The sequence below is a fragment of the Aplidium turbinatum genome, chromosome 2 (genome assembly GCF_918807975.1).
Source record: "Aplidium turbinatum chromosome 2, kaAplTurb1.1, whole genome shotgun sequence".
NCBI lineage: Eukaryota > Metazoa > Chordata > Ascidiacea > Aplousobranchia > Polyclinidae > Aplidium > Aplidium turbinatum.
The window spans coordinates 42,254,073-42,278,267 of record NC_137473.1 but is presented as its reverse complement, the minus strand read 5'-3'; the positions used below and the strand labels follow the sequence as shown (position 1 = coordinate 42,278,267).

Here is a 24,195-nt window from a genome sequence, read left to right as displayed (position 1 = left end):
TAGAAATAAACAGCCTAGACCAGGTAGTGACTACCTGTCTAGCATGGCAAAACACAGGACATATTGCTGAAAACAACTAAACATGCAAAATGAAAATTCAACTTCTGGACAAAAACTTATCGTGCGCAAAGTTTGAAATAAGTTCGAAAAAAGGGGGAGACTTAATTGTTAACGATCAACAAGAAACTTAAATAACAACATAGGAGAGTGAACGGCATGAGTCATGAATCGAGTTTTGTACGCACTACTGCACAGTTTTACAATCAGCATGAGACCAATTTAAAAAAACGTCAAATAAGCACTTACAATAGTTTTTTGTAGATAGCAGCCTCATTCAATTTCCATAACAAGATTTATTAAACTACTATCGGTGCCAATTGTCATTTTACGATAAACAAAAGCGATTCTATTGCCAGACGTAATAAAAGCATTCGTATCCCCTTCTCTAGATACCCCTGTGCCAAGCATACACACTTAGGAATTTCAGCAGATCAATAATACCATTTTCACTAGTTTAATGTTTTTCAAGAGCACTGTAATTATTATTATTATTATTATTATTTATTTGCGTCAAACAAAGTTGTCCATATCCAAAACAAAAACAACGAAATAATACACAAACTGAAAATGCACAAAGATCACAGAGAGCCACCTTGGATGCCGTCGGTTTAAAAGCTCACTAAATGGGCTATCTACTGTTACAAATTTATATACAATGAGCGTTGGAAGAATTGAAAGTATTCAGAACGATAAAAACAATCAGATGACATCAGGTCTGATATAAAGCGATTGGAGGAGTGAATGCAACGGTTGATAAACGAAAACATGTTTTTTCTCAATAAAGCATCAAACGTTGTTATATTATACATTACTTGATATTCACGGGCACTGACATAACGAGGCAAGTTGTGCAATATTCTAAAAGAGTCATTGTAAGCAACACGTAATCGTTTTATACTAGAAGATCTAAACTTGTTCCACAACTGGGATGCGTAAAAGGACATACAATAAGAGCGAAATACAACGTTTTTTACAGAGGGTGAGCATTTAGCGAAATGAGATTTTGCATTGTTTGCAGCACAGTACTGAGAGCGTACCTGCCTTGAAATATCATTTTCATCTGAGAGAGAACTCTCAATAAATACACCCAGGTATTTTACAGAGTCTGTGAACACAATTTCAGATTTACCTAGATGTAGCAGAGGAGCACGTGAAAGATAAAAGTTTTTTGGGGAAAATAACATACCAAATGACATTTTAGAATTGAAAGTAATTTCATGTTCAACAGCTTTCATGTTCAATGAAACTCAGTTGCAAATTGTAAAAAATTTGCACCTTTTCCAGAAAAATATGAAAAAAAACAAAAAACGCGTGGTTTTTGGACAATTTTTTTTTTTGAAAAAAACACGTTTAAAAAAAAAAAAAAAACGGTTCGTCTTTTTTGCATTTACATCTCTACGCACACTCCAAAAATCGAACCAGCGACGCATGATCTTAAAGCTTCTTCGTTCTCGAAATCTCGCGCTAACCAACTGAGCCACCGGGTGGGACTATTTCTAACTGCAATTTACTTCACACTCACTCGCCTACATGATTGCCCAGCTGCTCATTATTTCATTACCAACTATAGCGAAATTCATCCGTATTATTGATTCATTCAACCTTCACATTCGTTTGATGTACCGTAGGCTACAGTATTACGATAGGCTAGGTATGATATAGTTCATCTTTGAACAACAATCCGCTCAATAAAAAGTGTGAACATAGACGAACTATCGATATAGCTCTATCCAGTGGTGGATTTGCAGAAGATTAGCTTCCGGAACGTTAGTTTTTTTACTTTCCAAATGTGTTAGGTGCGGTAGGAGAGATTCAGAAGTATGCCCTCATTAGACTTTGAAACAACACACTTGATGTAGGCTACGTGTTTAAAACGTCGGCAAAGTAAATATCATAGTTTATAGATGATATAACGATGTTCAATGCAAATATTCGTATTTTAGTAAAACAATAACACAAAAATTACAACAAGTTCCACAATTTTTCAAGAAATTTATCGTATTCAAAACCATAAGACGTTTGGCGACTTCGAGTCTCAACTTTCTCAGTAGAGGACCCACCATTCGTATAAACAGTTACAGTGTGAGAGAAGCACGTTCAGATGTCAGTATGAGGTTCATCTGTGAAAATCTGCGCTCACACTCGCTCGATGAAATTGGAAGGGATTTTAGTGACGTTATCAAATTTTGAAGAATCTGGGATCTTTTTGTCGTAGTCACATATTCACGAAGTCCCCTCACAGCTTCGCGTTCATCTAAGCGAAATCTCTTTGCCACTTGAATGATTTCGTTTTCTCCGTGTGTCATTACTGTTTTCTCTGGTCAAGTAGTTGGATCAAGTAGCCTACTTTGCAGGCGTTAATAAATGTCACACAAGATCGAAGGTGTACCAATGATGTAAAAAGAAGAATCGGTCAAGCAAAAGCGTTATTTTGGAAATGCAACGAATTTTTAAGAGATGTAGAATTACAATTAAAACTGAGACTTCTATCTTGTTACATCAAATCAGTCTTGTTATATAGAAGTTAAAGCTGGACCTGCAGCAAAGAAATTCACTAAAAAAATAATGCTTTTCAGCTATGGTGCTACAGAAGAATACTAAAAGTAGGCTACATATAAAAAACACATTACAAACGAAGCAATTAGAAAAAGAATCGGAGTAGCTTACAAGATAGATGGGCAAACGACTTAGCAAAACAAACGATGAAATTCGCGGGACATATTTTGAGAAGATCGGCAGGACAGCTACATCAATTGGTTATTGAAGGTATGGTGGGAGGAAGGAGGTGCAGAGGAAGAAGGCAACGAACTTGAAAAAATGATGTAAAACAGTGGGCTGACTTTTCAAGCAGCGAAAGAACGTGATATGTGGATTGTGAAAGCAAATGACAGCCAACTTTCGGATCGGAGACGGCACATGATGATGAATAAATGACGAGTCTGTTGAATTTAACAAGCGATGAATGGACTTTCCCAAGTGATGATAGAAAATGTGGGGATTGATTGGCGGGTTATTTTTGTAATTGATACTTCCACTGCTCAGACATAGGCTACAAGGCTACTCTGAATAGGGCAAGGCGTACTAAGAGTGGTGCTAAGCAGCGGGAAACAGTCAGTAATAAAAATGGAAAAATACAGGAAAAACTAATTGTGACATAGTAAGGTGGCTGAATAAAATATCGGAGTGTAAACGTCAGGGTGTCCCGCTAGAACAGTCAAGCTGCCTCAAGGTTGCACAATAAGGGTCAAATGAATGATACAAATTACAAACACCATCTTAACGCTATACTCTGAACCGGGACTTTGACTTAGTAAAGTCCCGAACTCAGAACAGGGTAAAACATAATAAGAGCATAGAATATTTGAGCTTCCGGAACGCCGTTCCGGACAAGTCAACTTTTTGATCAAACTTCCGGAGCGGCGTTCCGGACCGTTCCGGCTGAAATCCAGCCTTGGCACTATCCATGGGACAGTTTGATAGTTGCGCAATGGGCTCTGAACTGATTATTTTTTTTCAAACACATGCTTGTTCTGACAGAATTAAAAGCTTATTTTGCTGTGAGGGTCAAAAATAAAAACAACTGAACTTTACATATTATCAGCATGAGAAACATTCTATAACCATATAGGAAGGGTTGTTATTGTTACCAACAAAGACGGAGATTGTAAAGTGCAGTTGCAATAGATTATACATACGCATGATGATTTAGATTAGAACAATAATCTAATTTGTGATAGGATTGGTTGTCTTCAAAACCAGTTGGAGTTGAAATTACCTTCCGTAATACAGCACAAGATGGTGCAGGCCTTTCTGGAATGACGCGTTCGTTCCGTATCATAAATCTCCCATTGCTTCACTGGTTAGGTTTAGGCCTATCAGTTAGTTTCCAACTCTGGTAATGTCGTCGTTGTTGCGTTTATAGGACGGGGCTGGTCAAAACAGTCAAAATGATCGGACTTGTAAAACCAATCAGACAGGGAATGGACCACCCTTCCTTCGACTTTGTGAAAAAAAGGAAGCGTCGAGTACTTTTTCTCATAATTCGGATTAAAGATATTATCGTAATTAATACCATGGATAATTCTACATAAGTGACAAAATCCTGTCGCTCTTCTGGTATAAGTCAACTTCTCAATGTCCATCTCCCTCCATTCTAAGTATTTGCGGTAAGCGGTGTCGTTCTGATCCAAGTAATTCAAGTACTCTACCAGCTCACTAACCGTGTAATCTTCGGCGTAAATGAAAGAATTAGGTGGGGCCGCTGCGACATACTCTGCTTTGAGAGCTCCAAACACAACAGGGACAATTCCATTTTCCAGTGCTTTTCGATAAAACTTTTCAGTAATGTAATCCTTACAGTGATAGCTGTTCTCAAACGCAAGATAGAATTTATACTTTGCAAAGGGCCATTTCCAAACACCGTTGTAGAAACAACCACCAGCCAGCTGGACTTTCAAACCATGAGCAATTAATTTTTTAGCCAGGGCCATCCTCTTCCGTGCACCCCGCGTAAATCCACAGTTGGAAACCACCCACAGAACAAGTTTAGTCTTCCTCTTCATCAAAAGATCGATGTGGTAAACAGACTTTCCACGAATGGACTCAACCACACGGACAAGGTAATCATAAGGATCATAGACATCAGCATCTCGCCTGGAAAAAATGTTGTGTGAATGGCAGACTTTTATGGTGGTTGTCAAAGAAAGCTTTCATTCTAAAGTCAAATTTCAAGACAAGTTTTAAACTAATCCTAACTTCGTAATGTTTAACTTTTGACAATTTACGGAGCGGAGATGTTGAGTACGATCTAATAATTTATTATAGTACGGTAGTATATAGCCCAATGGTCTGCGTTCAGAAAAACAACTAACTTAAGACTACACAAGCAAACGCATGAATGGTGCCTTACATAGAAACTAGTTGATTCAAATTGTTGTTGAATCCAGTTTGGCTTAGCCTAATATATACAATTTTTGATTGAGTTTCGCTTTTAGCAGCATGATCGTTGCTTACTTCACAATCTAGATTTTAGCGACCTGTTTGAGCCTGATGCTGCGAGTTCGCTGCTGGTAATCGCGAATTGCACTAACTTTCGGAACACAGTTTCGTAGTCATGGGCTATTTTATTCGTCATAGCACATGACTAGGAAACTGTGTTTCGAAAACTAGTGCAATTCGCTATTACCACAGTAAAAGCGCAGCATCAAGCTAAAACAGGTCACTGAAATCTACATTGTAAAGTACTGTATATATATTTTTGTGCAACACGAGAATGTTTCAATTAGACGATTTATATATTTAATTGGGACACATAACAGAATTGGGACTATAAATGTAGATTAAAGTTAATACAGCTTTATGTTGCTGTTGTAGGCTACGTTTTGTTGCCGAGTTGATGACTGTAGAGTTATTAAACTGCACTACCTCAGAGTTTGTGAGTAATTTTGAGTTTTTGAAAATATATAGGCCTACGGCAAAATTTGGGTAAATTGTGTTTGCCCCCCCCAAAAAAAAATGTTTTACTCTGCAAAGGCTATGATCATTGTTGATGTCGTCTACGGTCTCTTCCTAGGCAATACATTCACAAAAGGAGGAAGAAGCCATTTCCCAATGGTGCATGGTTAAGTGGAAAAGCTCAACTAAGTGGAAAAGTACGAAGACGGTTGAGGCGCACCCATGCTTGTCTTTGTAGTGTCAGGCCGTAGTAAAGTAACTAAGTACCAACACTGTACCATCTGTGCTTGCTAATTTTACCAACACATGACCATTGACCACTCTATTCAAATTTCTATTTACAAGTGACTCTGCACCAACAATTCATGAAAAAAAGTTCTATTGACCGAACCACACTCCAATCAGAAAATTTAAAGCAGTACTGTAAACATGTTGTTACTGAAACATTAAAGTATATTATCTGTGGATCCCTTGAGATAGTGGGCCCGCCCCCTTTGACTAAACACTGCAAATGTATCATAAGAGAAGCCTACCGTACAACCAAACTACCAAAAATAAAATTTTGCAAGATTTTGAGCAAAAGATTAAACGACGTTGACTAAACAAATACAATTTGGCTCAGTTGTTTGGTTTGAAACTAAACAAAAATCTTAAAACGTAGGGTACGGATTGATTGCATATTTTTGATAGGCTACTACAAATAAAAGTCGATTTCGTTTACAAACCATCAACTCAATTTAAACTCTTCCGATGATATTTAACAAACCTGTAGCTCATAGTTAGATTAAACATGTCATCATACACTTCAAGGTCATACTTCATGTTGTCGTGAAGAACCGCTGATGGTTCTAAAACCCAGAACACAAAATATTGGTCCGGACGACGCCTGAAAAACAAATGCTGCTTGATGATTGTCAGCAACAACTAAAGAGCAGAAATCACTAATGCTGTGACTATCATTTACCGACACAGTCTTGTAAAACCAATTCGCTACTCACTAGGTATTTTTCGTATTATAACCCATGGATTACGCAGCTTAGCTTTTTTGCACAACATTTATAATACGACAGCTAAGCTATACCGGGAAAATTCGTTGTACACTGGAACTGCTTTGTTAAATTAAACAATCAATCTAAAATAATAATATTAAAACTCGTAAGTTGGAGCGTGGTTGAAATTATTCTGTGTGCAGCTGAACATCAAAAATTGGCTGCGGTGTTATAAAAATCAATCATGGTTTCTTATTATTCAAACGTTGCAACTTGCAAGCATTCAGAGGTGGGCAGCCTTCATCCAATTGTCAATTATTCCGAGTTAAATAGGCTATTCCAGAAATATGAAAATGGATATTAATTCTGACAGTGCAGTAATTTAGTCATTCAGTGGATACAAGCCCAACTATGGAAACAAAGAAAAATAGGCTAATCAAGCAACTACTTCAACGCACTTCTCGTCAGTAACCTTCTCAGCAACACCTGGCGCATGAAATAATCACACTAGGCAACTATATTTTAACAAATAAATTTTACCAGGGCTGTGGAGTCGGGCGAAAAATGTAGGACTCCATCACCTTGATTTATCACTGGCCGACCCCGACTTCAGTGTTGCCATTTTTTTTAATTTTTGCCCTTTTTATTTTTTTAAAATTTAAATTATGATTGAAATTGGAACAGCAACTTTCATAAAAACTAACAAGAGCAAACACTTTTGTTTTCTGGTAAAGTTGTAGAGATCAACACGAAGAACAAGAAACAATACTTTGTAAAAGGATTGCTAACAAAAAATTCAACGACTACGACTCTTGACACGCCAAAATCCTTTCAACTCCACAACCCTGGGTTTTACACTGGTTAAAGGATGAATAGATTACTGATAGTTTGGGTGTTCATCGAAGGACAATTATCGTTTCTAGTACTAGTTGCGCTGATGAAACTGCGCTGAAGTAAACAAATTATTATTATCAATGCACCACGGCAGAAAGTTGCTTCATCAACATTACATCAAAACATTGCAACATACTCAACCGGAACGACAGAAATCTATTACCAAAACCTTATAAATCATTATTGTCTCGACACGCAGGCTTCATGCCTGCTTGAACATAATTGGGAACGTTATTGTAATTTAATGTCGTTAGGAATTTCTGTTGGTCTTTACTGCTTCTAATCTATGTTTATTGTTGGAAGTTGTTACGTAATTTAACGTGGAAAGTAACCGCTCACATATCATTGGCCAATCTTTAAAATATTGTGTGTTTTATTTTTTCTTGCCTTCAATTGCACTGCACTATATAACTTTTTAAAATTTTATTTTGTATGTTATTCGCTCTGAGGATGCGCATTGTCATGGTGCGCGAAACGTCAGTCAAGCAATGAACCAACCTGTTTATTGTTGCTTTTACTTACAATTTCATCAGATGAACGTTGCAATTAGCGCTAGAAACGATAAAGGATGAATGTCAGTGTTTTAAAGCATCTACATGCACATAGAACCACCAGGATTAAGTTGCTAAACAAGTGTTTTGGGTCAAAGAAAGAAATATTCCCATAATCTTTTTGAAGTCACTTTCCAAACGATATAATGGCGAAATATACAAGGTGAGTATGAATAACATCAGGTGCAAGAATAAAACATTACTTTTTTAATGGGAGCTTCCGGTTTAGTTTAGTAAGCAGTTCAAGAAAATGAAATACCACTGCTTTCGTATTTGGCTTCTTGATCTGAAAATTAAAGAAACCAGGAAATAATCAGCGGGCATTTTCCTAACAAATAACAAAATTTATCTTTTCCTGTGATTTTCTTGCATTTATAATCCATCTTGTAGGCTAGCGAGAAATTGTTAGACATTTCGGAATAATATGCGTTTCCAATAAACTTCAACGAAGCATTGCCTTATTGCAAATACGCAGCTAGAAGAAGCATGTTTGTTCAATCAAGAATGAGATGCATAGACTGCAAAGCAAGAACACACTGCTAAGTATTCCGAGCTTTGTTGCATTTTTGCAATACAAAAACAGTCTAATAGTTCACTATTCGAACAGTCTGACATGCTGGAAGTTAAAAGATGAAACAAAATTTCACGTTTTTACAACCATGGTGTCTATGTCAATAACGTAGTAACCGCATGTCATTGCACTGAAGAGTGTGGTATACTAAGGTAGAAATTAAATATATCAATCAACCAAATTGCACAAGTAATTATCTAAATATGTTTAGACTGGATGGTGTTAACCATGGTGACCTCTAGTAAAAGGTCATGTCAACGCTTGAGAGATTTCTTCGACTGGCGGCTGATTTTAAATCGCGGCTGGAGCTGCAGTGCGAGTATCGTACGTTTAGAGCGTAATGAACTTGTGATAAGTGCAAGTACAAGGTACTGTGTAAAGCAAAAGCAGTGTTGCTTACAAAGTATTGCGTCCTAGTGTTGTGTAAAAATATTTCTGTAGGTGATGGTTTGCCTCAATTGCCTTGTGTGCAGTCAAGTAGGTTTCACATACTAGCTTACACAAGTATAATGGTAGGTCTAAGTTGTACCTTACTAAAACTGTAGAAAAGCTGGTTTGTTTGGAGTTTTAGGTATGAAATAAGTTGGTTTACACCATAAAATGCACAGAAGCAACTATATGATGTTGTATGGTATTCCTTTCTGGATTGTTCAGTTTTGAAAGCTGTTTTGTATGCTAAAATCTAGGTAAATCAGTCTCTCTCCAAATTTTGTTCGCTACCTACACCTATGTCAGTAGTTGGCCTACAATCATTGTTTTACCTTTAGTTGTAAACCTACAGTAAAACAAATACAGTATAATAACCGTTCAGCTAACTACAGTACAGGAGATAAAGATTCAATCAATCACTGCTACAGTTGCTGCTTGTTAGTGTAAAGTTAATCATGCCATTAAAGTGCTGTGTTCCACTGTGTAAAGGAAACTATGATTCAAGCTCATCAAAATTATCAGTCTATAGGTTTCCGAAAAATGAGCAGGAACGTCTTAAATGGATTAAAGTAATCCCACGAGCAAACTTGAATGTGACTAAGCATACAGTTGTGTGCAGAAAGCACTAGCCTAGTGATGCTAAATTTGCTTCAGTGCATGGCAAAGAATGTCCAATAGACCCACCATCAGTATTTCCTTGTATACCCAGCAGTTGTCTTTCAGCACCATTACCTAAACCTCGTCCAACAAAACGAGCTCGGTTATCTGTTAGAACCCAACAACCAGATGAGATTGAACAGTTCCAGAAACAAGACTGCATAGATTTAAATAAAGTTGCACAAAACTTAAGTGAAAATAGCAATGTTGTTACATTTAAAATTGAAAAAAGTGTAGTTATTCAGTCTGCAAAATATATGTGTGGTGTGCCACTTTCTGTCATCAAGCTGCAAGAAAATTTTTCATTCCAGGCATACCATTGTGGAGCATCGTGCTCTATACCTACATTAGGTGCCAACAAAATATTTCAATGCAAGTCATGGTCATGCTTACACGAAATCATCAGATTTCTAGAAAACAAAGAAATTGAGCACAAGAAAGAAATTGTATTCAGTAATTTAAATGCTTTAGGAAAAAAATCAGTTGGAAACGTAATTTACACTCCTCAGGATATTGCTCGGGCTTTTGATTATTTCTGTACATCAAGGAGTTTATACAGCAGATTGGTTAATGATTATGCATTGCCTAGTATTCGTACTTTGACACGAATAACCAGTAAGGTTGAGAAAATTGATGATGTGACTTTTGTGAAGAAAGTGTTATGTGACTTACCAGTTGAACAGCGATGGTGTAACATACTGATTGATGAAGTTTACGTAAAACCATCGTTAACGTACCATGGTGGTAAAGTATTTGGCAAAGCTGTTGACCATCCAGATAAATTAGCCAAGACTATCTGCTGCATAATGTTAAAATGCTTATATGGTGGGCCACTATTTGTTGCAAAGGTTTTACCAGTAAGTAACTTAACTGCTGAATTTCTAACCAGCCAGTGCCATCCAATAATGCAAGCTATCGCTGAAACAGAAGGTGGTAAGGTTTTAGCCATTATTGCAGATGGACACCAGGTAAACAGAAAGCTCTTCCAGGCACTAGCTATAGTTGAAGATAAACCATGGTTACTGCACAAATGCCTGCAGTTAGCATGCTTCCTTGATTACTTCTGCACTCCTTTTGTCACGTGTACTCCGCGAGGCAGTACTCTGTTTTATTCGTATCATTTCATTCTGGCAGGCTAGCGAACAACAGCTTCTTTTGTTCTAGTTCTAGTGTTGAGTTTAACAATCTTACGTTGTGTATTTTGTTGCAGAAATTGCGATTCGATCATTTTTCTTTTGTTAATACATTCAAGAAAAATAACCGTCTTTGTTCATGATCGAATCGCAATAGGATAAGGTTAATTTAAAGAAATTTGTGGAATGGTGGTGATAACATGCGCCTTTCCCAACTGTAATTTTGAAACAGCCGACGTGCCCGAAGCGGTTGCTTGTGTGGTGCTGCAAAGTCACACGTACAGTCATGCTGCTACGACGCGCAACGCTCCAGCGCCCGTAAACCTTGGCCCGAAGCTAAATCGACCTACTGTAGATATTGGAGTTTCTCCAGAAGAATGGAGCGTGTTCACCAGAAGATGGAAGGCTTTTAAAGAAGGTTGCAGCATTCCTGATGAAGCAGCGTCAGTCCAGTTATTTCAATGTACCGGCCAAGCCCTAGGGGACAGCCTTCTCCAAGCTGACGCTGAGACAGTGAGCAAACCTGTAGATGAACTTTTGCTTGCAATGCGACAACTGGCCGTTATACCTGTCGCCACAGGGGTGTTACGGTCAGCGTTTATGGCGATGCACCAAATGCGCGACGAAAAATTTCGCGCTTTTGCAGCTCGTGCTCGAGGAAAAGCGGATATATGTGCGTTCACTACGAAATGTTCCTGCGGGCTGAAAGTTAGTTATACAGATCACATGATCCGCGACACACTACTCAGTGGAATTTCGGACAGTGAGATTCGTCGCGAAATGATGGGAATGGACAAAGTATTGTCGATTCCCATCAACGATATCATCGCCTTTGTCGAGATTAAAGAAATGGCTCGCAATGCGGTACCATCTCATGACGTTTCGGCAGTGTCGACGTTCAAGCGCAAGAAAAGCCAAAGCCCTATTCCAAGAGACCGTGGACACATCCAGGCAGCACCTTCCTCTCCCAATTGGTCACAAAAAACTCACTGCCCTAAATGCAATAGATTATTCAATCGTTACAGAGAAGGCCCCAGAGGTTGGAACACTACGCCTTATTCCCTTTGTCTCGAATGCTTTCGGTCATCTCGTCATAAAAACAAATGGGGCGCTCCTCCTAAAGATGCATCAGTCGGAGCACTCTGTGTAGCACCTACTGTACCTCAAATAGGCACATTTGCCTCAACACAAACTGACATCGCAGCCCGAGACCCAATGTTCTCAACAATTCGTGGTCCTCACCACACATTCCAAAAAGGGCATTGGACACCATCCCGCATGCGAGAACATCCCACAGTTCGGGTAGACATATCTATGGATGACTCATGTCATCAAGGCAGGTACACTAGCGCGATAGCACAAGTAACAGCAATCGCAGATACTGGTGCCCAAATAAATGTATGGTCACTGAAGAACTTTGTGCAATCCGGCTTTGGACAAGAGACCCTTGTACCCGCACCAAACCTAATAGCTGCAAATCGCTCTACTATTTCCATTACAGGAGCATTTCGTGCCATCATTCGGGGTACAGCGCACGGCTGCAATGTTGAACGTCGGTGCATGATTTACATCAGTCCAGACGTTGACAAGTTATACTTATCTCATGACACACTATTGCATTTAGGTGCCCTATCCCCGAAGTTCCCAACTCTAGGGGAACATCAGATCAAGCAAGAAATGGCGCACAATCTTATCGAACCAGAAATCAACGTCGTCAGACTTGTCAACGGTGGATGCACAGTACCCAGCAAGCAACTGGAGTCGTGCACTTGCCCTCAACGTGGTGCAGTTCCAGCTCCCCCAACCAAGCTTCCGTTCCCATGCACACCTGAAAACAATGACAAGATGGCAAACTGGCTACTCCAGAGGTACGCCGCATCCACTTTCAACACTTGCCCGCACCGCGCGCTACATTGTATGGCTGGTCCTCCCATAGAAATACATGTTGACCCCAACGCGAAACCAGTGGCCGTTCATACACCAGCGTCTATCCCCTTGCATTGGCAAGAAAAAGTACACGCTGATCTCCTCCGCGACGAGGCTCTGGGAATCCTTGAAAAAGTCCCCCACGGCGAACCCACCACATGGTGTCATCGCATGGTTATCACACGCAAAAATGATGGCTCACCACGCCGTACTGTCGACCTGTCCCCCTTAAACAAATTCTGCCAGAGAGAAACCTTCGCCTCCGAAGCTCCATTCCAGCTGTCCCGTCGTGTCCCCGGAAACACTTGGAAATCGGTGACTGACGCATGGAACGGCTATCACAGTGTTCCACTGCGTCCTTCTGATCGGCATCTCACAACTTTCATCACTCCCTTTGGAAGATGGCGCTACACTAGGGCACCGCAAGGATTCCTATCCTCTGGGGATGGCTACAATCGCCGTTTCAATACCATATTAACCGATTTTGTGCGCAAAGAACGCTGTGTCGACGACACAGTGTTCTATGATAGCCAACTGGAGGAACATTGGTGGCGAACCATAAAATTCCTCACTTTAGTGGGACGGGCGGGCATTGTCCTTAACCCTGACAAGTTTCAATTTGCCCAACGCACCGTAGATTTCGCTGGATTCCGTATCTCAGAAGCAATGGTCGAGCCCCTCCCTAAATACTTGCTCGCCATCCAAGAATTTCCAGTCCCGAATAATATCACAGACATACGCAGCTGGTTCGGATTAATCAACCAAGTAGGAAACTATGCTCAACTGCGTGACCTAATGGCACCGTTCAAGCCGTTCCTTAGCCCAAAGCATAAGTTCGAATGGTCTCAGGAGCTGGATTCCGCATTTGCCGCCTCCAAATCGGCAATCGTTGATGCTATTCGCCATGGGGTAGAAATCTTTGACCCCTGCCGTCGAACATGTTTGCGCCCTGACTGGTCCAACAAAGGCATCGGATATTTCCTTCTCCAAAAACATTGCGTATGTGCTTCCACTATACCGGACTGCTGCTCATCAGGTTGGAAAGTGACTCTTGCAGGATCCCGATTCCTCTCATCGGCCGAACGACGTTATGCTCCCATAGAAGGCGAAGCCCTAGCAGTTGCGTGGGGCCTAGAACAGACAAAGTATTTTACGCAAGGCTGTGATAATTTGGTTATTGTAACGGATCATAAGCCATTGGTAAAAATATTCGGTGACCGTACGTTGGACGAAATCACTAACACTCGCCTGTTTCGTTTAAAACAGCGTACACTAATGTGGCGCTTTGATATCGCACACTTACCTGGCACAACCAACTGCGCAGCCGATGCTGCCTCACGTCACCCAGTATCATGCGATCTCATTGCTGTAGCGTCGTGTGCAGAAAATAATGTAGCAGAAATGGCGCTGGTTACTGCCATACAGGCAGATGCCGCCCATGCCTTTTGCTTGCAATGGCCTGAAATCGTTCGGGAAACAGCCGCCGATCCAAACCTTAGCAAGTTAATGGTAGCTATTGAAACGGGATTCACCTTTCCCAACACCGGCGACATTCGCCCATATCTCCCCTATCGTGACGGGTTCTTTGTTGAAGACGACGTTATTCTATATCATGATCGTATTGTTGTACCACCATCGCTTAGGCCTAGAGTACTCTCAACGTTGCATGCTGGTCATCAAGGTGTGTCTGCCATGGAACGCCGGGCACGTGCTATAGTATTTTGGCCCGGGATGACTAATGATATCCATGCTATTCGTGACTCGTGTACTTCATGTAATCGTAATGCTCCATCTCAAGCAGCTCCTCCCCCGACGCCATGTGATCCCCCAGCTACACCATTTGAGAAAATTTTTGCAGATTATTTTGACTATGGGGGTCGTCACTTTTTGGTCATTGGGGACAGATTCTCTGGGTGGTCGGATGTATTTGCCACGCCATCAGGATCGAGTGCCGCAGGAGCAGCTGCTTTGACTCAACTCTTGCGCTCGTACTTTGCCACGTTTGGTGTTCCTGAGGAAATATCTACAGATGGGGGTCCCGAATTTACGGCTGCCGTTACTGAACTCTTTCTTAAAAATTGGGGTGTGCAGCACCGCATATCGTCATCTTACTTCCCTCAATCTAATGGTCGAGCTGAGGTGGCTGTCAAAACTGTAAAACGCTTGCTCATGACTAATGTGAGCCCAAACGGAGACCTGAACAACGATTCCTTCTTACGTGCATTGTTACAGTTGCGAAACACACCTGATCCTGACTGTGACATCTCTCCAGCAGAGATCGTGTTCGGTCACCCTCTGCGCGACGCATTCGGTTTTGTAAACCGCCTAGTCAAGTTCTCCAATCGTCACATTCGTCGTACATGGCGGGATACATGGAAGGCAAAGGAAGACGCCCTTCGCCTGCGAGCTGGTCGAACCGATAAGGCGCTGTCTCAGCATACTCGTCCTTTACGTACCTTACAATGTGGAAAACGCGTATTTATCCAAAACCAAAACGGCAACTATCCTCGAAAATGGGACAAAGTGGGAATGGTTGTCGAAACGTTGCCGCATGACAAATATGTAGTGAAAGTTGACGGGTCGGGCAGAATCACAAAACGGAATCGACGTTTCTTGCGAGTAATTCCACATACTAAAGCATGTGCCGATCCCATCCCTCCTCAACCAAACATCATTGCTCACCCACAGAGCCTCCCATCATCTTCTTTTGCCCAGCCTCCTGAAACGGACTACTGCCCTCCCCACCCTCCGCATCACGAAATAGGCCCTAGCCCAGAAATTGGAGAATCTCCGATGTTGCTTCTCGATGCAGATCACAGTCCGCCCGCACTCACCTGCCCGACACCAGCCTCAAGCCCGAAGCTTTGTGAGCCACAGCACTCACCTGAACCTCCAAAGCAGCCGCTACCTTTCGATTCAGTGGAACCAACCGAACCTACAAGTGGAGTCCCTCACATTGAAAAATCGCCTGTTTTGCGCCGTTCCACGCGGTCCCGACGGCCGGCATTGGATTTAGACGCATCCTCTGGTCAATGGGTAATCAAGGGGTCGAGCTCGTAAGTCTACAGTTTCGCCTTACGAGCTGGGGGGGATGCACAAATGCCTGCAGTTAGCATGCTTCCTTGATTACTTCTGCACTCCTTTTGTCACGTGTACTCCGCGAGGCAGTACTCTGTTTTATTCGTATCATTTCATTCTGGCAGGCTAGCGAACAACAGCTTCTTTTGTTCTAGTTCTAGTGTTGAGTTTAACAATCTTACGTTGTGTATTTTGTTGCAGAAATTGCGATTCGATCATTTTTCTTTTGTTAATACATTCAAGAAAAATAACCGTCTTTGTTCAGTTACGTCAAGATGGACTGTTTCTATTGCATGATTATGTGCATTTAGTTAAGTGTATACGGAATAATTGGCTGACAGAGAAATGTGGTGAGTTGGAGTTTGAATATCAAGGAAAAAGGCATGTGGCAAAGTGGTCAAATCTGAAACAGCTCTATCAATCCGAGTCTGGAAATTTGCTTCGTTTATCAAAGCTGTCAGAAGCTGCAGTATTTCCGAAGTCAATTGAACGACAGAAAGTCACAACATGTTTGAACATTTTTTGTGATGAGACAATTGCAGCTCTTGAAGTATTTTCTGATGTGCACAAGCAGTGTTTTGAGGGTACAGTTCTTTTCATCAGATTGATTACAAAGTTATGGAAAATTGTCAATGTGCATTCTCAAGGTGCTAACATCCGCTTTAGAGATGATCGAAGAGCTGTAATTGCATCTGTTGATGACGAAAGGTTGGAATTCTTGAAAGATTTAGCAACCATGGCTAAACTGATGACCGCAGACAACAAAAAAATAAGAATTAGGAAACTCACCAAAGAAACTGGAACAATGTTGTATCATACGTGTAATGGTCTGGTAGATCTTGCAAAGTACTTGCTGTCAACATCAAAAAAATGTTATGTTATTTTTGGCTGGTTCTCCACTGACCCATTGGAAAAATATTTCAGCAAGTTAAGGCAAGGCTCTGGTGGGACTTATTTCATCAACGCACAAGCTGTTTTGGAAAAAGTAAAAATCCACCATGCTGAACTTGCTGTCAAATTAGATCTATCACTTGACGCTGGAACTTCAAATGGCCATAGTTGCAGTATTTGCAATCGACATTTAACAGTAGAAGAAGCTGCAGTTCTTGATAATCTTTTCTCTTTGGAAGAGAAATTGACTGATGATACGCTAAATGCTATGGTTTACATAGGAGGGTATATTGAAAGAAAGGCTGGTGAAAGCACTGAAGACACACAGTATTATTATAAAACGCATGGTAAATATGTGGATTATCTAAACAGAGGTGGCCTTACAATTCCAGGTGATTGCACTGTGCAATGGATCATTTATTGCTTTATTTTGTTTGTCAATATTCAAGGTGATGTGTGTAGAAGTTTTCTCATTGACCAGTTTTGCAGTATCTCTGACAAATTTAATTTATCCATAACAAGAAGACACTCCCACATTTTATCCAATATATTTTAAAAAAATGCTGCTCTTTTAGGCACACCAAGAAGTTGTAGAGAATCTCAAATGAAAGTTTTGAAACTGGCATAATTTTCCGTTATCCAGTGCATTTTCTGCTACAATCTCCGACTGTCCTTCCTGTTATGTTCCAATGCAAAGAAATTTATTCTCACACAAGTCAGTTCAATCATATACTGCCAAAAATCGATTTCGATCGGCTAGGAGCTACATCATCTTTAGTTAAGCTTATTCAAATGGAATTATATTTGAATAAGCTTAACTGAAGATGATGTAGCTCCTAGTCGATCGAAATCGATTTTTGGCTGTATATGACTGAACTGACTTGTGTGAGAATAAAGTTCTTTGCATTACAAGACATGTAACCGAGTCGTTCATATCAAGCATTGTTGTGGGGTTGACACCTGTCAGAAGCTACCTCATTTTCTCTATTATGTTCTACTATTTTTTATGTTGTTATGTGAATAATGTTTAGCGTTGTGGCTATGATTATTGATGATTATTTTTTTTTCTGAAACCATAATTACACCTGTAATAGACAGTTCGGTTTTGTGCTTAGCCAAGGTATTACGAGCTATTCTTGCTAGTGCATAGAAGCAATTTTCTACAAATTTTATTTCCACTTTCTTTTTCAATTTAGGATCCAGTAAATTGTGTACTTCAGACCTATATATTTGAGTAAAAAACTAGAGTTTATTTCAATGATTGTTAAAGTCTGAAAAGTGTAAAAATATACTAGGAAGCATAATTATTCTGTAGCTGCAAGTGCACATACACCGAGTGAGTTGGAAAAATCGAAGTATACGTTGGAGCATATGAGGTAAACTTTACATCTTCGTTGATTTTCAAGCAAGGTAGATTAGATCAAACAATAACGTTATGTTGATGATAATTGTGCCTTGTTAAAGAATTATTGATGTTTGTTACAGCTGTCAACAGCAGTTACTTTTGGCTGGTTCTCAACTGATAATTATTGTAAAATCATTCAGTTATGAGATGCGTTCGTTTGCCTGATGAAGTGTGCTTTATGTACAAGAAAGCTTAGTAGAAAGGCCACATTACACTTCAGCTTGTGTGCAACTCGGTACTGCTTGGTTTTGCTTCAAGATATCAAATTATCCGAGATAAACGCCAGACAGCAAAATCAACACAATCAGTCTCCAGTCCAGACAGCAGCATGAGCGTTGTCAAGACCTCTTATATAGGCCACCATGGTGTTAACCAACTCCACATCTAAAAAAAAATGGAATGAGATAAGCTCAAAAATAATTGCTGTATCTTACAAATGAAACATACCATTGATTTATCATAAGTGATATCACACCATCCACACTTGGCAATATCAAGTGGGTAATGCTTGCGAACATTAAACTTTGGCTCCCATATGAGAATATTAGCCTGTAACACAAAAATTTAATAACATACACCACCATCCAGACTCTTCTATCAAAGCTCAAAATAAAAGACATCAGTGGACATAGGCGCCGACTCCGGGGGGGCGGCGCCCCCCCGTGAATTTAGCTCGGGGTGGCTGCCCCCCGCAAATTATTTAAAAAAAATCCTAAATCAAATGTTTCTAAGTTCAGATTTGCGTTAGTTTGACCTTCATTGCGGATCGATCTCAATTAAAAGATCTACTTGTTGCAACAAGAGCGCTGCTCCTAAGATAACAAAAGAAACAGAAGTACGGTAGCTGATAAACGCCAGCATGGTGCAGTTGAAGCATAGTAACAATGATTGAAAAACGTTTTTCTTGATTTCTTCTGCTTTGTTTTTTCTTGGGAGTGTCAATAACGAGGTGCAGTCTGCTGTTTGCTCAGTTTAGTATCTACGCGTATTAAGAGCTAAAGTTCAAAGTGACCAGCATATAATTCGAAGTAGCCTACAGGCCTCGAAATTCGTTTTTGTTGACGGCGGACAAACGTGTCCGGTCTGCGCAGCTATCTCGGCGGACAAATCAAGTCTCACGGCGGACACACCAGTTTTAGCCGTCGATCGTCATGCTTAATCACTTTATCTTGATAATAATTCTTCACCATTTCAGAACTATAACTACGGTTTTAGAAGGCTTTTTAAAAAATCAGTAAAGTCACTCTGAAAGGCTTTCATCAGACCAACGACTTGCGCTTGAAAAGTCAAAGCGCCGTGTAGCTGGTCAATACGTCACACAACTGATTAACTTCCACCGAACGAGGTCGTGTGGCTTATTGCGTCACAATGCTTGGGGCAGGAGTCGGAAAATTTCTACACTAAGGCTAATATTTTCTGCTGCGCAAAGTTTCACAGGCTTTTTTCTTTAAGTTCATTTTTGCGTGTCATGTGAGCGAACGTGAATTTTCCTTGGGTTTTTTCTTTCTTACTGTAATACCAAAACTTAACAAATTTTGTTGCATTTTGCTGTAATAGCCTACTCGTATAATCTAATTTAGTAACCAACCTTGCCTTATCATTATTCCTCGGAGATCAAAGCGAGATATTGTGAGGTAAAACTTGAACTAAATTGCGCGTGATCAGTGTATAAGTACCTGTACTCCTATCGATTTTTAGCGAAGAATTTACCTTTGTTACGCTGATTCAATGTCATCAATTGTTGAAGCAACGTAAAAATCGAAAGTTTTCCTCCATGAATGGAAGCTAAGGGATACAGTATTCATATTTTCTAGATGCGCGCTAGAATGCGCTGGAAAATATATTGTTCGTGCTATGCAATGACGATTTGTATCGCTAGTTCCTGTGTTATTTCTCGGCGGACAAATATGACCGATCTAGATGGTACTTCCCGCGGACATCACATGCTGTGACGGGGGACATGTCCGCCGTGAATTTCGAGGCCTGAGCCTACATTATAAAGCTTGGCGATATACAATGGCAGATAGACGCAAACAAACATCAATGCTGACAAACAAACATCAGCATTTTGAATGAAAGCAATCGGTCGGCTAAAAAGTTTGCCCCCCGGCAATTTTCAAAACCCGGCGCCTATGTCAGTGGAGTCCTCAAATTAGGCAGACTAAGATGGCTTGGTCACGTTGAGCGCAGCTCAAGCTGGATCTCACAGGTCAGATGTGTCAACATCACAGCACAGCGAGGTCAAGGTAGACCAAAACTTTCTTGGGAAGAACTTGTAAAACGTGACCTTGTAGCCCTGAACATGGACTCTGCCAACCCAATAAATCGCGAGGTGTGGAAGGAAAACTTCGTTATCGACAGACAGGCCACACACTCGACATGAGAATTAATTCATGGCCTGTATAAAAGTGTATAATTGGTTGATGATGATGATCTACGGAAGTGATCACATACTTGCATCGACACAATAAAAATTTTAAGAGTAAGGCAGCCAGTTGTTCATTTTTTGCTACTACATTAAAAGAAACTATACTTAAATTGTCTATCATATTTACTATCATTCCGATAAACAATAATGTTGTTAAACATCTATCTTGGTTAGATGGTTAGCACCCAGGTTGAGACTTAACTAAGTGTTTTTCCCTACTAAGCCTTGTAGCAGCAAGGAATCTACAGCTTGTGCTGCTGGCCTATTCAAATAGATCCATTTCTTATGTTGGAATGTCTGATCAACCATCATAAATAAAACTAAAAACAATTGCTTACTTGAACATTTTCGGCTTTTTTCAAATTCTTGTCTAATGCTGTATTCAGAGCTTCAAGTGTGTAAGTTTGAGAAAAATCACTTTGCTTAAGAATTGCTGGAAATAAAGTTTCTTTGCCTGCGATATTAACTGATGTGTCTCGATTTTCCTGGTAGAATGTTTTTTTCTCTAACAATGAAACAGATAATTCCAGTTTTGACAAAGTACTGTTTATCTTCATAATGGTTGAGGTTTTATTTGAAAATTGAGTACTTTTAACTGATTGTTTAATGTAAATAAACCCTTTCTTCAGAGGCGGAGCTGCCATTAATTCGTTATAGTGTCTGAAGTAGTTTCCATGATACTCCAAACACAAAAGAATGAAGTAGCTACAGCAAAAGATGGAAACAAGTGACAATGAAATGACCAACTTCATGCTAATTCGACTCATATAGCCTAGTTTACATCAACTTATTAAAATGTTTGATTCTGCAAAGCATTGACTAAGGCTACAAGCTAATCAAAAAGATAGATTTATTTTCACATGAGTCACGTCAATCTTCCATAACCAAAAATAGATTTTAATGTGATAGATCAGTGGTTTTGAACCAGCGGCCTATGCCCCAGTGGCACAACATGGCACTATTGCCAATGGGCCACAACGCTTGACAAAGTGGGAACAATATGAAACTCAATTAAAACACTTTACCAAAAGGGTTTCTAATATCTAGCCCTCGATACATTTTTGTATGACACACGTTAGTTGTTGCACATTGCACAATGCGTTATTCTTGGCCCATAGACACACAGAAATTATGCATATTCAACTTGTATTTTTCAAAATTAATGAAGACAGCATTTTTTCACAAAATCCGGCGAGAAAAGCTAGAATAATTGTTGCATCATAGTTGCAAAATCAATTACATTATTGCCTGGGGAGTAAATTAATGAGACATGCAGTCGAGCGATGTTTCATTTTCTTGCTAGTAAATCAAACTACTGTTTTCAAGATTTCTCCGCAAATGTAAAAGACCTAATGTAATTTATTTCTTTTTGCTTGAACCATGATGAGGCTCCAGCTCACGAGCAGCTAATTGAGTTTCTCTACAATGCCGACAGCAACATCTTTGTGCCTTTTATCTTATCTCGTGCCTTTTAACCCCTTCAGCTCGGATGACGTACTTGTACGCAACGAAAAAGTGTTGCTAGGAAGACGGCGGACGTATATTTACGCATGGTGGTACATGACTTAAAGACGGTGGACGTATATTTATTATATTTACACATTTTGGTACATGACGAAAAGACGGATGGCAGATATATACGTCTTTCGAAAAATTCAAATGTTTAAATTATTTTTGGAAACACTATGACTTGTTCTTTAGGGGAAAACGGGAAAATGTTAAACTTAATCTCGTCTGAGCGACATCGGTGTCGGTAAACAATTTCGTCCGCAAGTGGTTAATCAGCACCTTGATAAAAACAAATTTCCAGAAATGCAAAAGTTTGCAAAGAAAATGTTGAGCTTGTTTAACATGTTTGTGTGAGCAAACGTTCTTGGTTATAAATTTAAACAAAAACCGTTTGAGCAACTATTAAGCATGAACCAAACTGGACCTGGGTATACAAATCAAGATGTCAAGTTTCATCCTTCACATCAACTAACACAGCTGTTTTACAAGTTTCAGACTAACTTATAAAATCCCATGATACATAGGCCTATGAAACAAAATACCTAAGAATGCATATTGTTTTTTTATATGAAAATGACATTAAATAACAACACAATATTGCTATATATATGCATCTTTCTTTACACAAAACAAGATTGTCAGACGCTGCTGGACCATGGGCAGTTCCTCCTTATCAAATCTGGCCCACGTAAAACAAGTTTGGAACCCTTGCTTGAACACACAATTAGAATCTTCAAACTTGAATTACACAAATGCAATTAAATAAGGGTGGTATAGAGCAAACAAATTTAATCTGATTGCATGTTTAATGCAAAATTTAAAACTACAATTACTTGTATCTAAGTAACTTCATCTTTTTTTTTTTTAAACTTTTGTATTTTCTAATGTGAAAATAATTATTTTATCCTATTTTTTCTACTTAAAACAATTATTTTATCACATAATTTTCTAAATCAAATTATTCTCTAATTTCTTCACTGACAATATATGAGCTCACAAGAGACAAAATAGTTATGTTTTGCAAAATATGGATATGCTATGTTTACACTGTATATACATAACTAATTAATCATAGGTTACAGAAGCATTTAAGATGCAAAGACAGCTTCCACAATGGAAGACTCAATTGTAAACACACTGCCATTCTACAAGAATTAATGAAAAAGTGACACAGAACAGCAGTATTCCATGAATTATTGAAGTACAAATGAAACAAGCCCAACTAATGCAGTTAACATTTTATGATTAGCTAAACTATGAAGCAAACACTGTTTCAATAACATACAGATCTACTGCTGATACTATGCATGCCCAGAATTGATTTTCATGCCCCAAATTTAATTTTCAGACTAATTGCTATTGAAACGTAACCAAATCGTCACTAGTGTTAAAACAAACTCAAAAAGCGAAAAATTCGCCCAAAAAAATGAACAATATTAGTGAAAATAGAAAATCAAACAAAAAACACACAAATTTAAGATCTTTTAAAAAAATTTCCCGCTACTTCAAAACAATAACAATTCAAACAGATGACTGACAAAAGTGTTGCCATTCATCGTAATATTAACTTTTTCTTTCTTCACAATTGCTTTCAGATTTCCAAATGGTTATTAGATTTTTTCCAACACTATACCAACGTTAATCGTTTTAAAAGCTTCAAGATGATTGCTAAAATTAATTTACGTTCATTGAAGTTAATTTTCTGTTAAATAAAGCATAATTTTTGAACAAAAGGCTGATTCTGACTGCCACTTTCTATGCTTTCATCTTGACGAAAAAAAGTCAAGCCAGGGTTGCCAGAACCTAGCAGTGAATTTTTCAGCAAAGTCCCTCAAAGCATTCAGTTTAATTTTCCTTAGTCAGAATAAAAAAGAAGGTGTAGTTGGTTGTAATTGTGCAAAGTTTTATCCTCGGAGCGAGAAAAATAATTTGAAAGCTTAATCCTGGTGATGGAAATACTTGAAATAGAGGATTTGTTGACATTGTAGCGGCACGTTACTTGTTAGCATGGTTGGTTTTGAATCTTTATCCTTGGACTGACAAAGCCTCGATAGATATTTCCTGGTAGTTTCGCACGCCACTTGTAAAAGCTCTTGACGCAGGTCCGGGTACCGAGATTGACCGAGTGAAGTTTTCCGATTGTTGAAGTGTTGTTGCCGTGGAATTATTCCATTCACTAGGTGCCGCTAGCATGAGACGACAACACTTCTGGGCACGGTT

General features: G+C 39.4%; 1 protein-coding gene across 1 annotated transcript; it reads right to left on the bottom strand.

The window, feature by feature from the left end:
• Positions 1-18,516, bottom strand: LOC145764303 (4-galactosyl-N-acetylglucosaminide 3-alpha-L-fucosyltransferase FUT6-like). Its single transcript, XM_082575923.1, has 3 exons — positions 18,486-18,516; positions 6,281-6,400; positions 1-4,713 (listed from the first exon to the last, which is right to left on the bottom strand). Exons 1-3 carry the CDS (start codon positions 18,497-18,499, stop codon positions 3,936-3,938), a joined length of 912 nt encoding a protein of 303 aa, XP_082432049.1. The 5' UTR covers positions 18,500-18,516; the 3' UTR covers positions 1-3,935.
• Positions 18,517-24,195: the final 5,679 nt, after the last annotated feature.

Excerpts from the sequence above, each read along its gene's own strand:
- LOC145764303 (XM_082575923.1), bottom strand. Across the intron at positions 4,714-6,280 it reads AATCTAACTATGAGCTACAG|GCGAGATGCTGATGTCTATG; the intron begins GTTTGTTAAATA and ends CATTTTTTCCAG.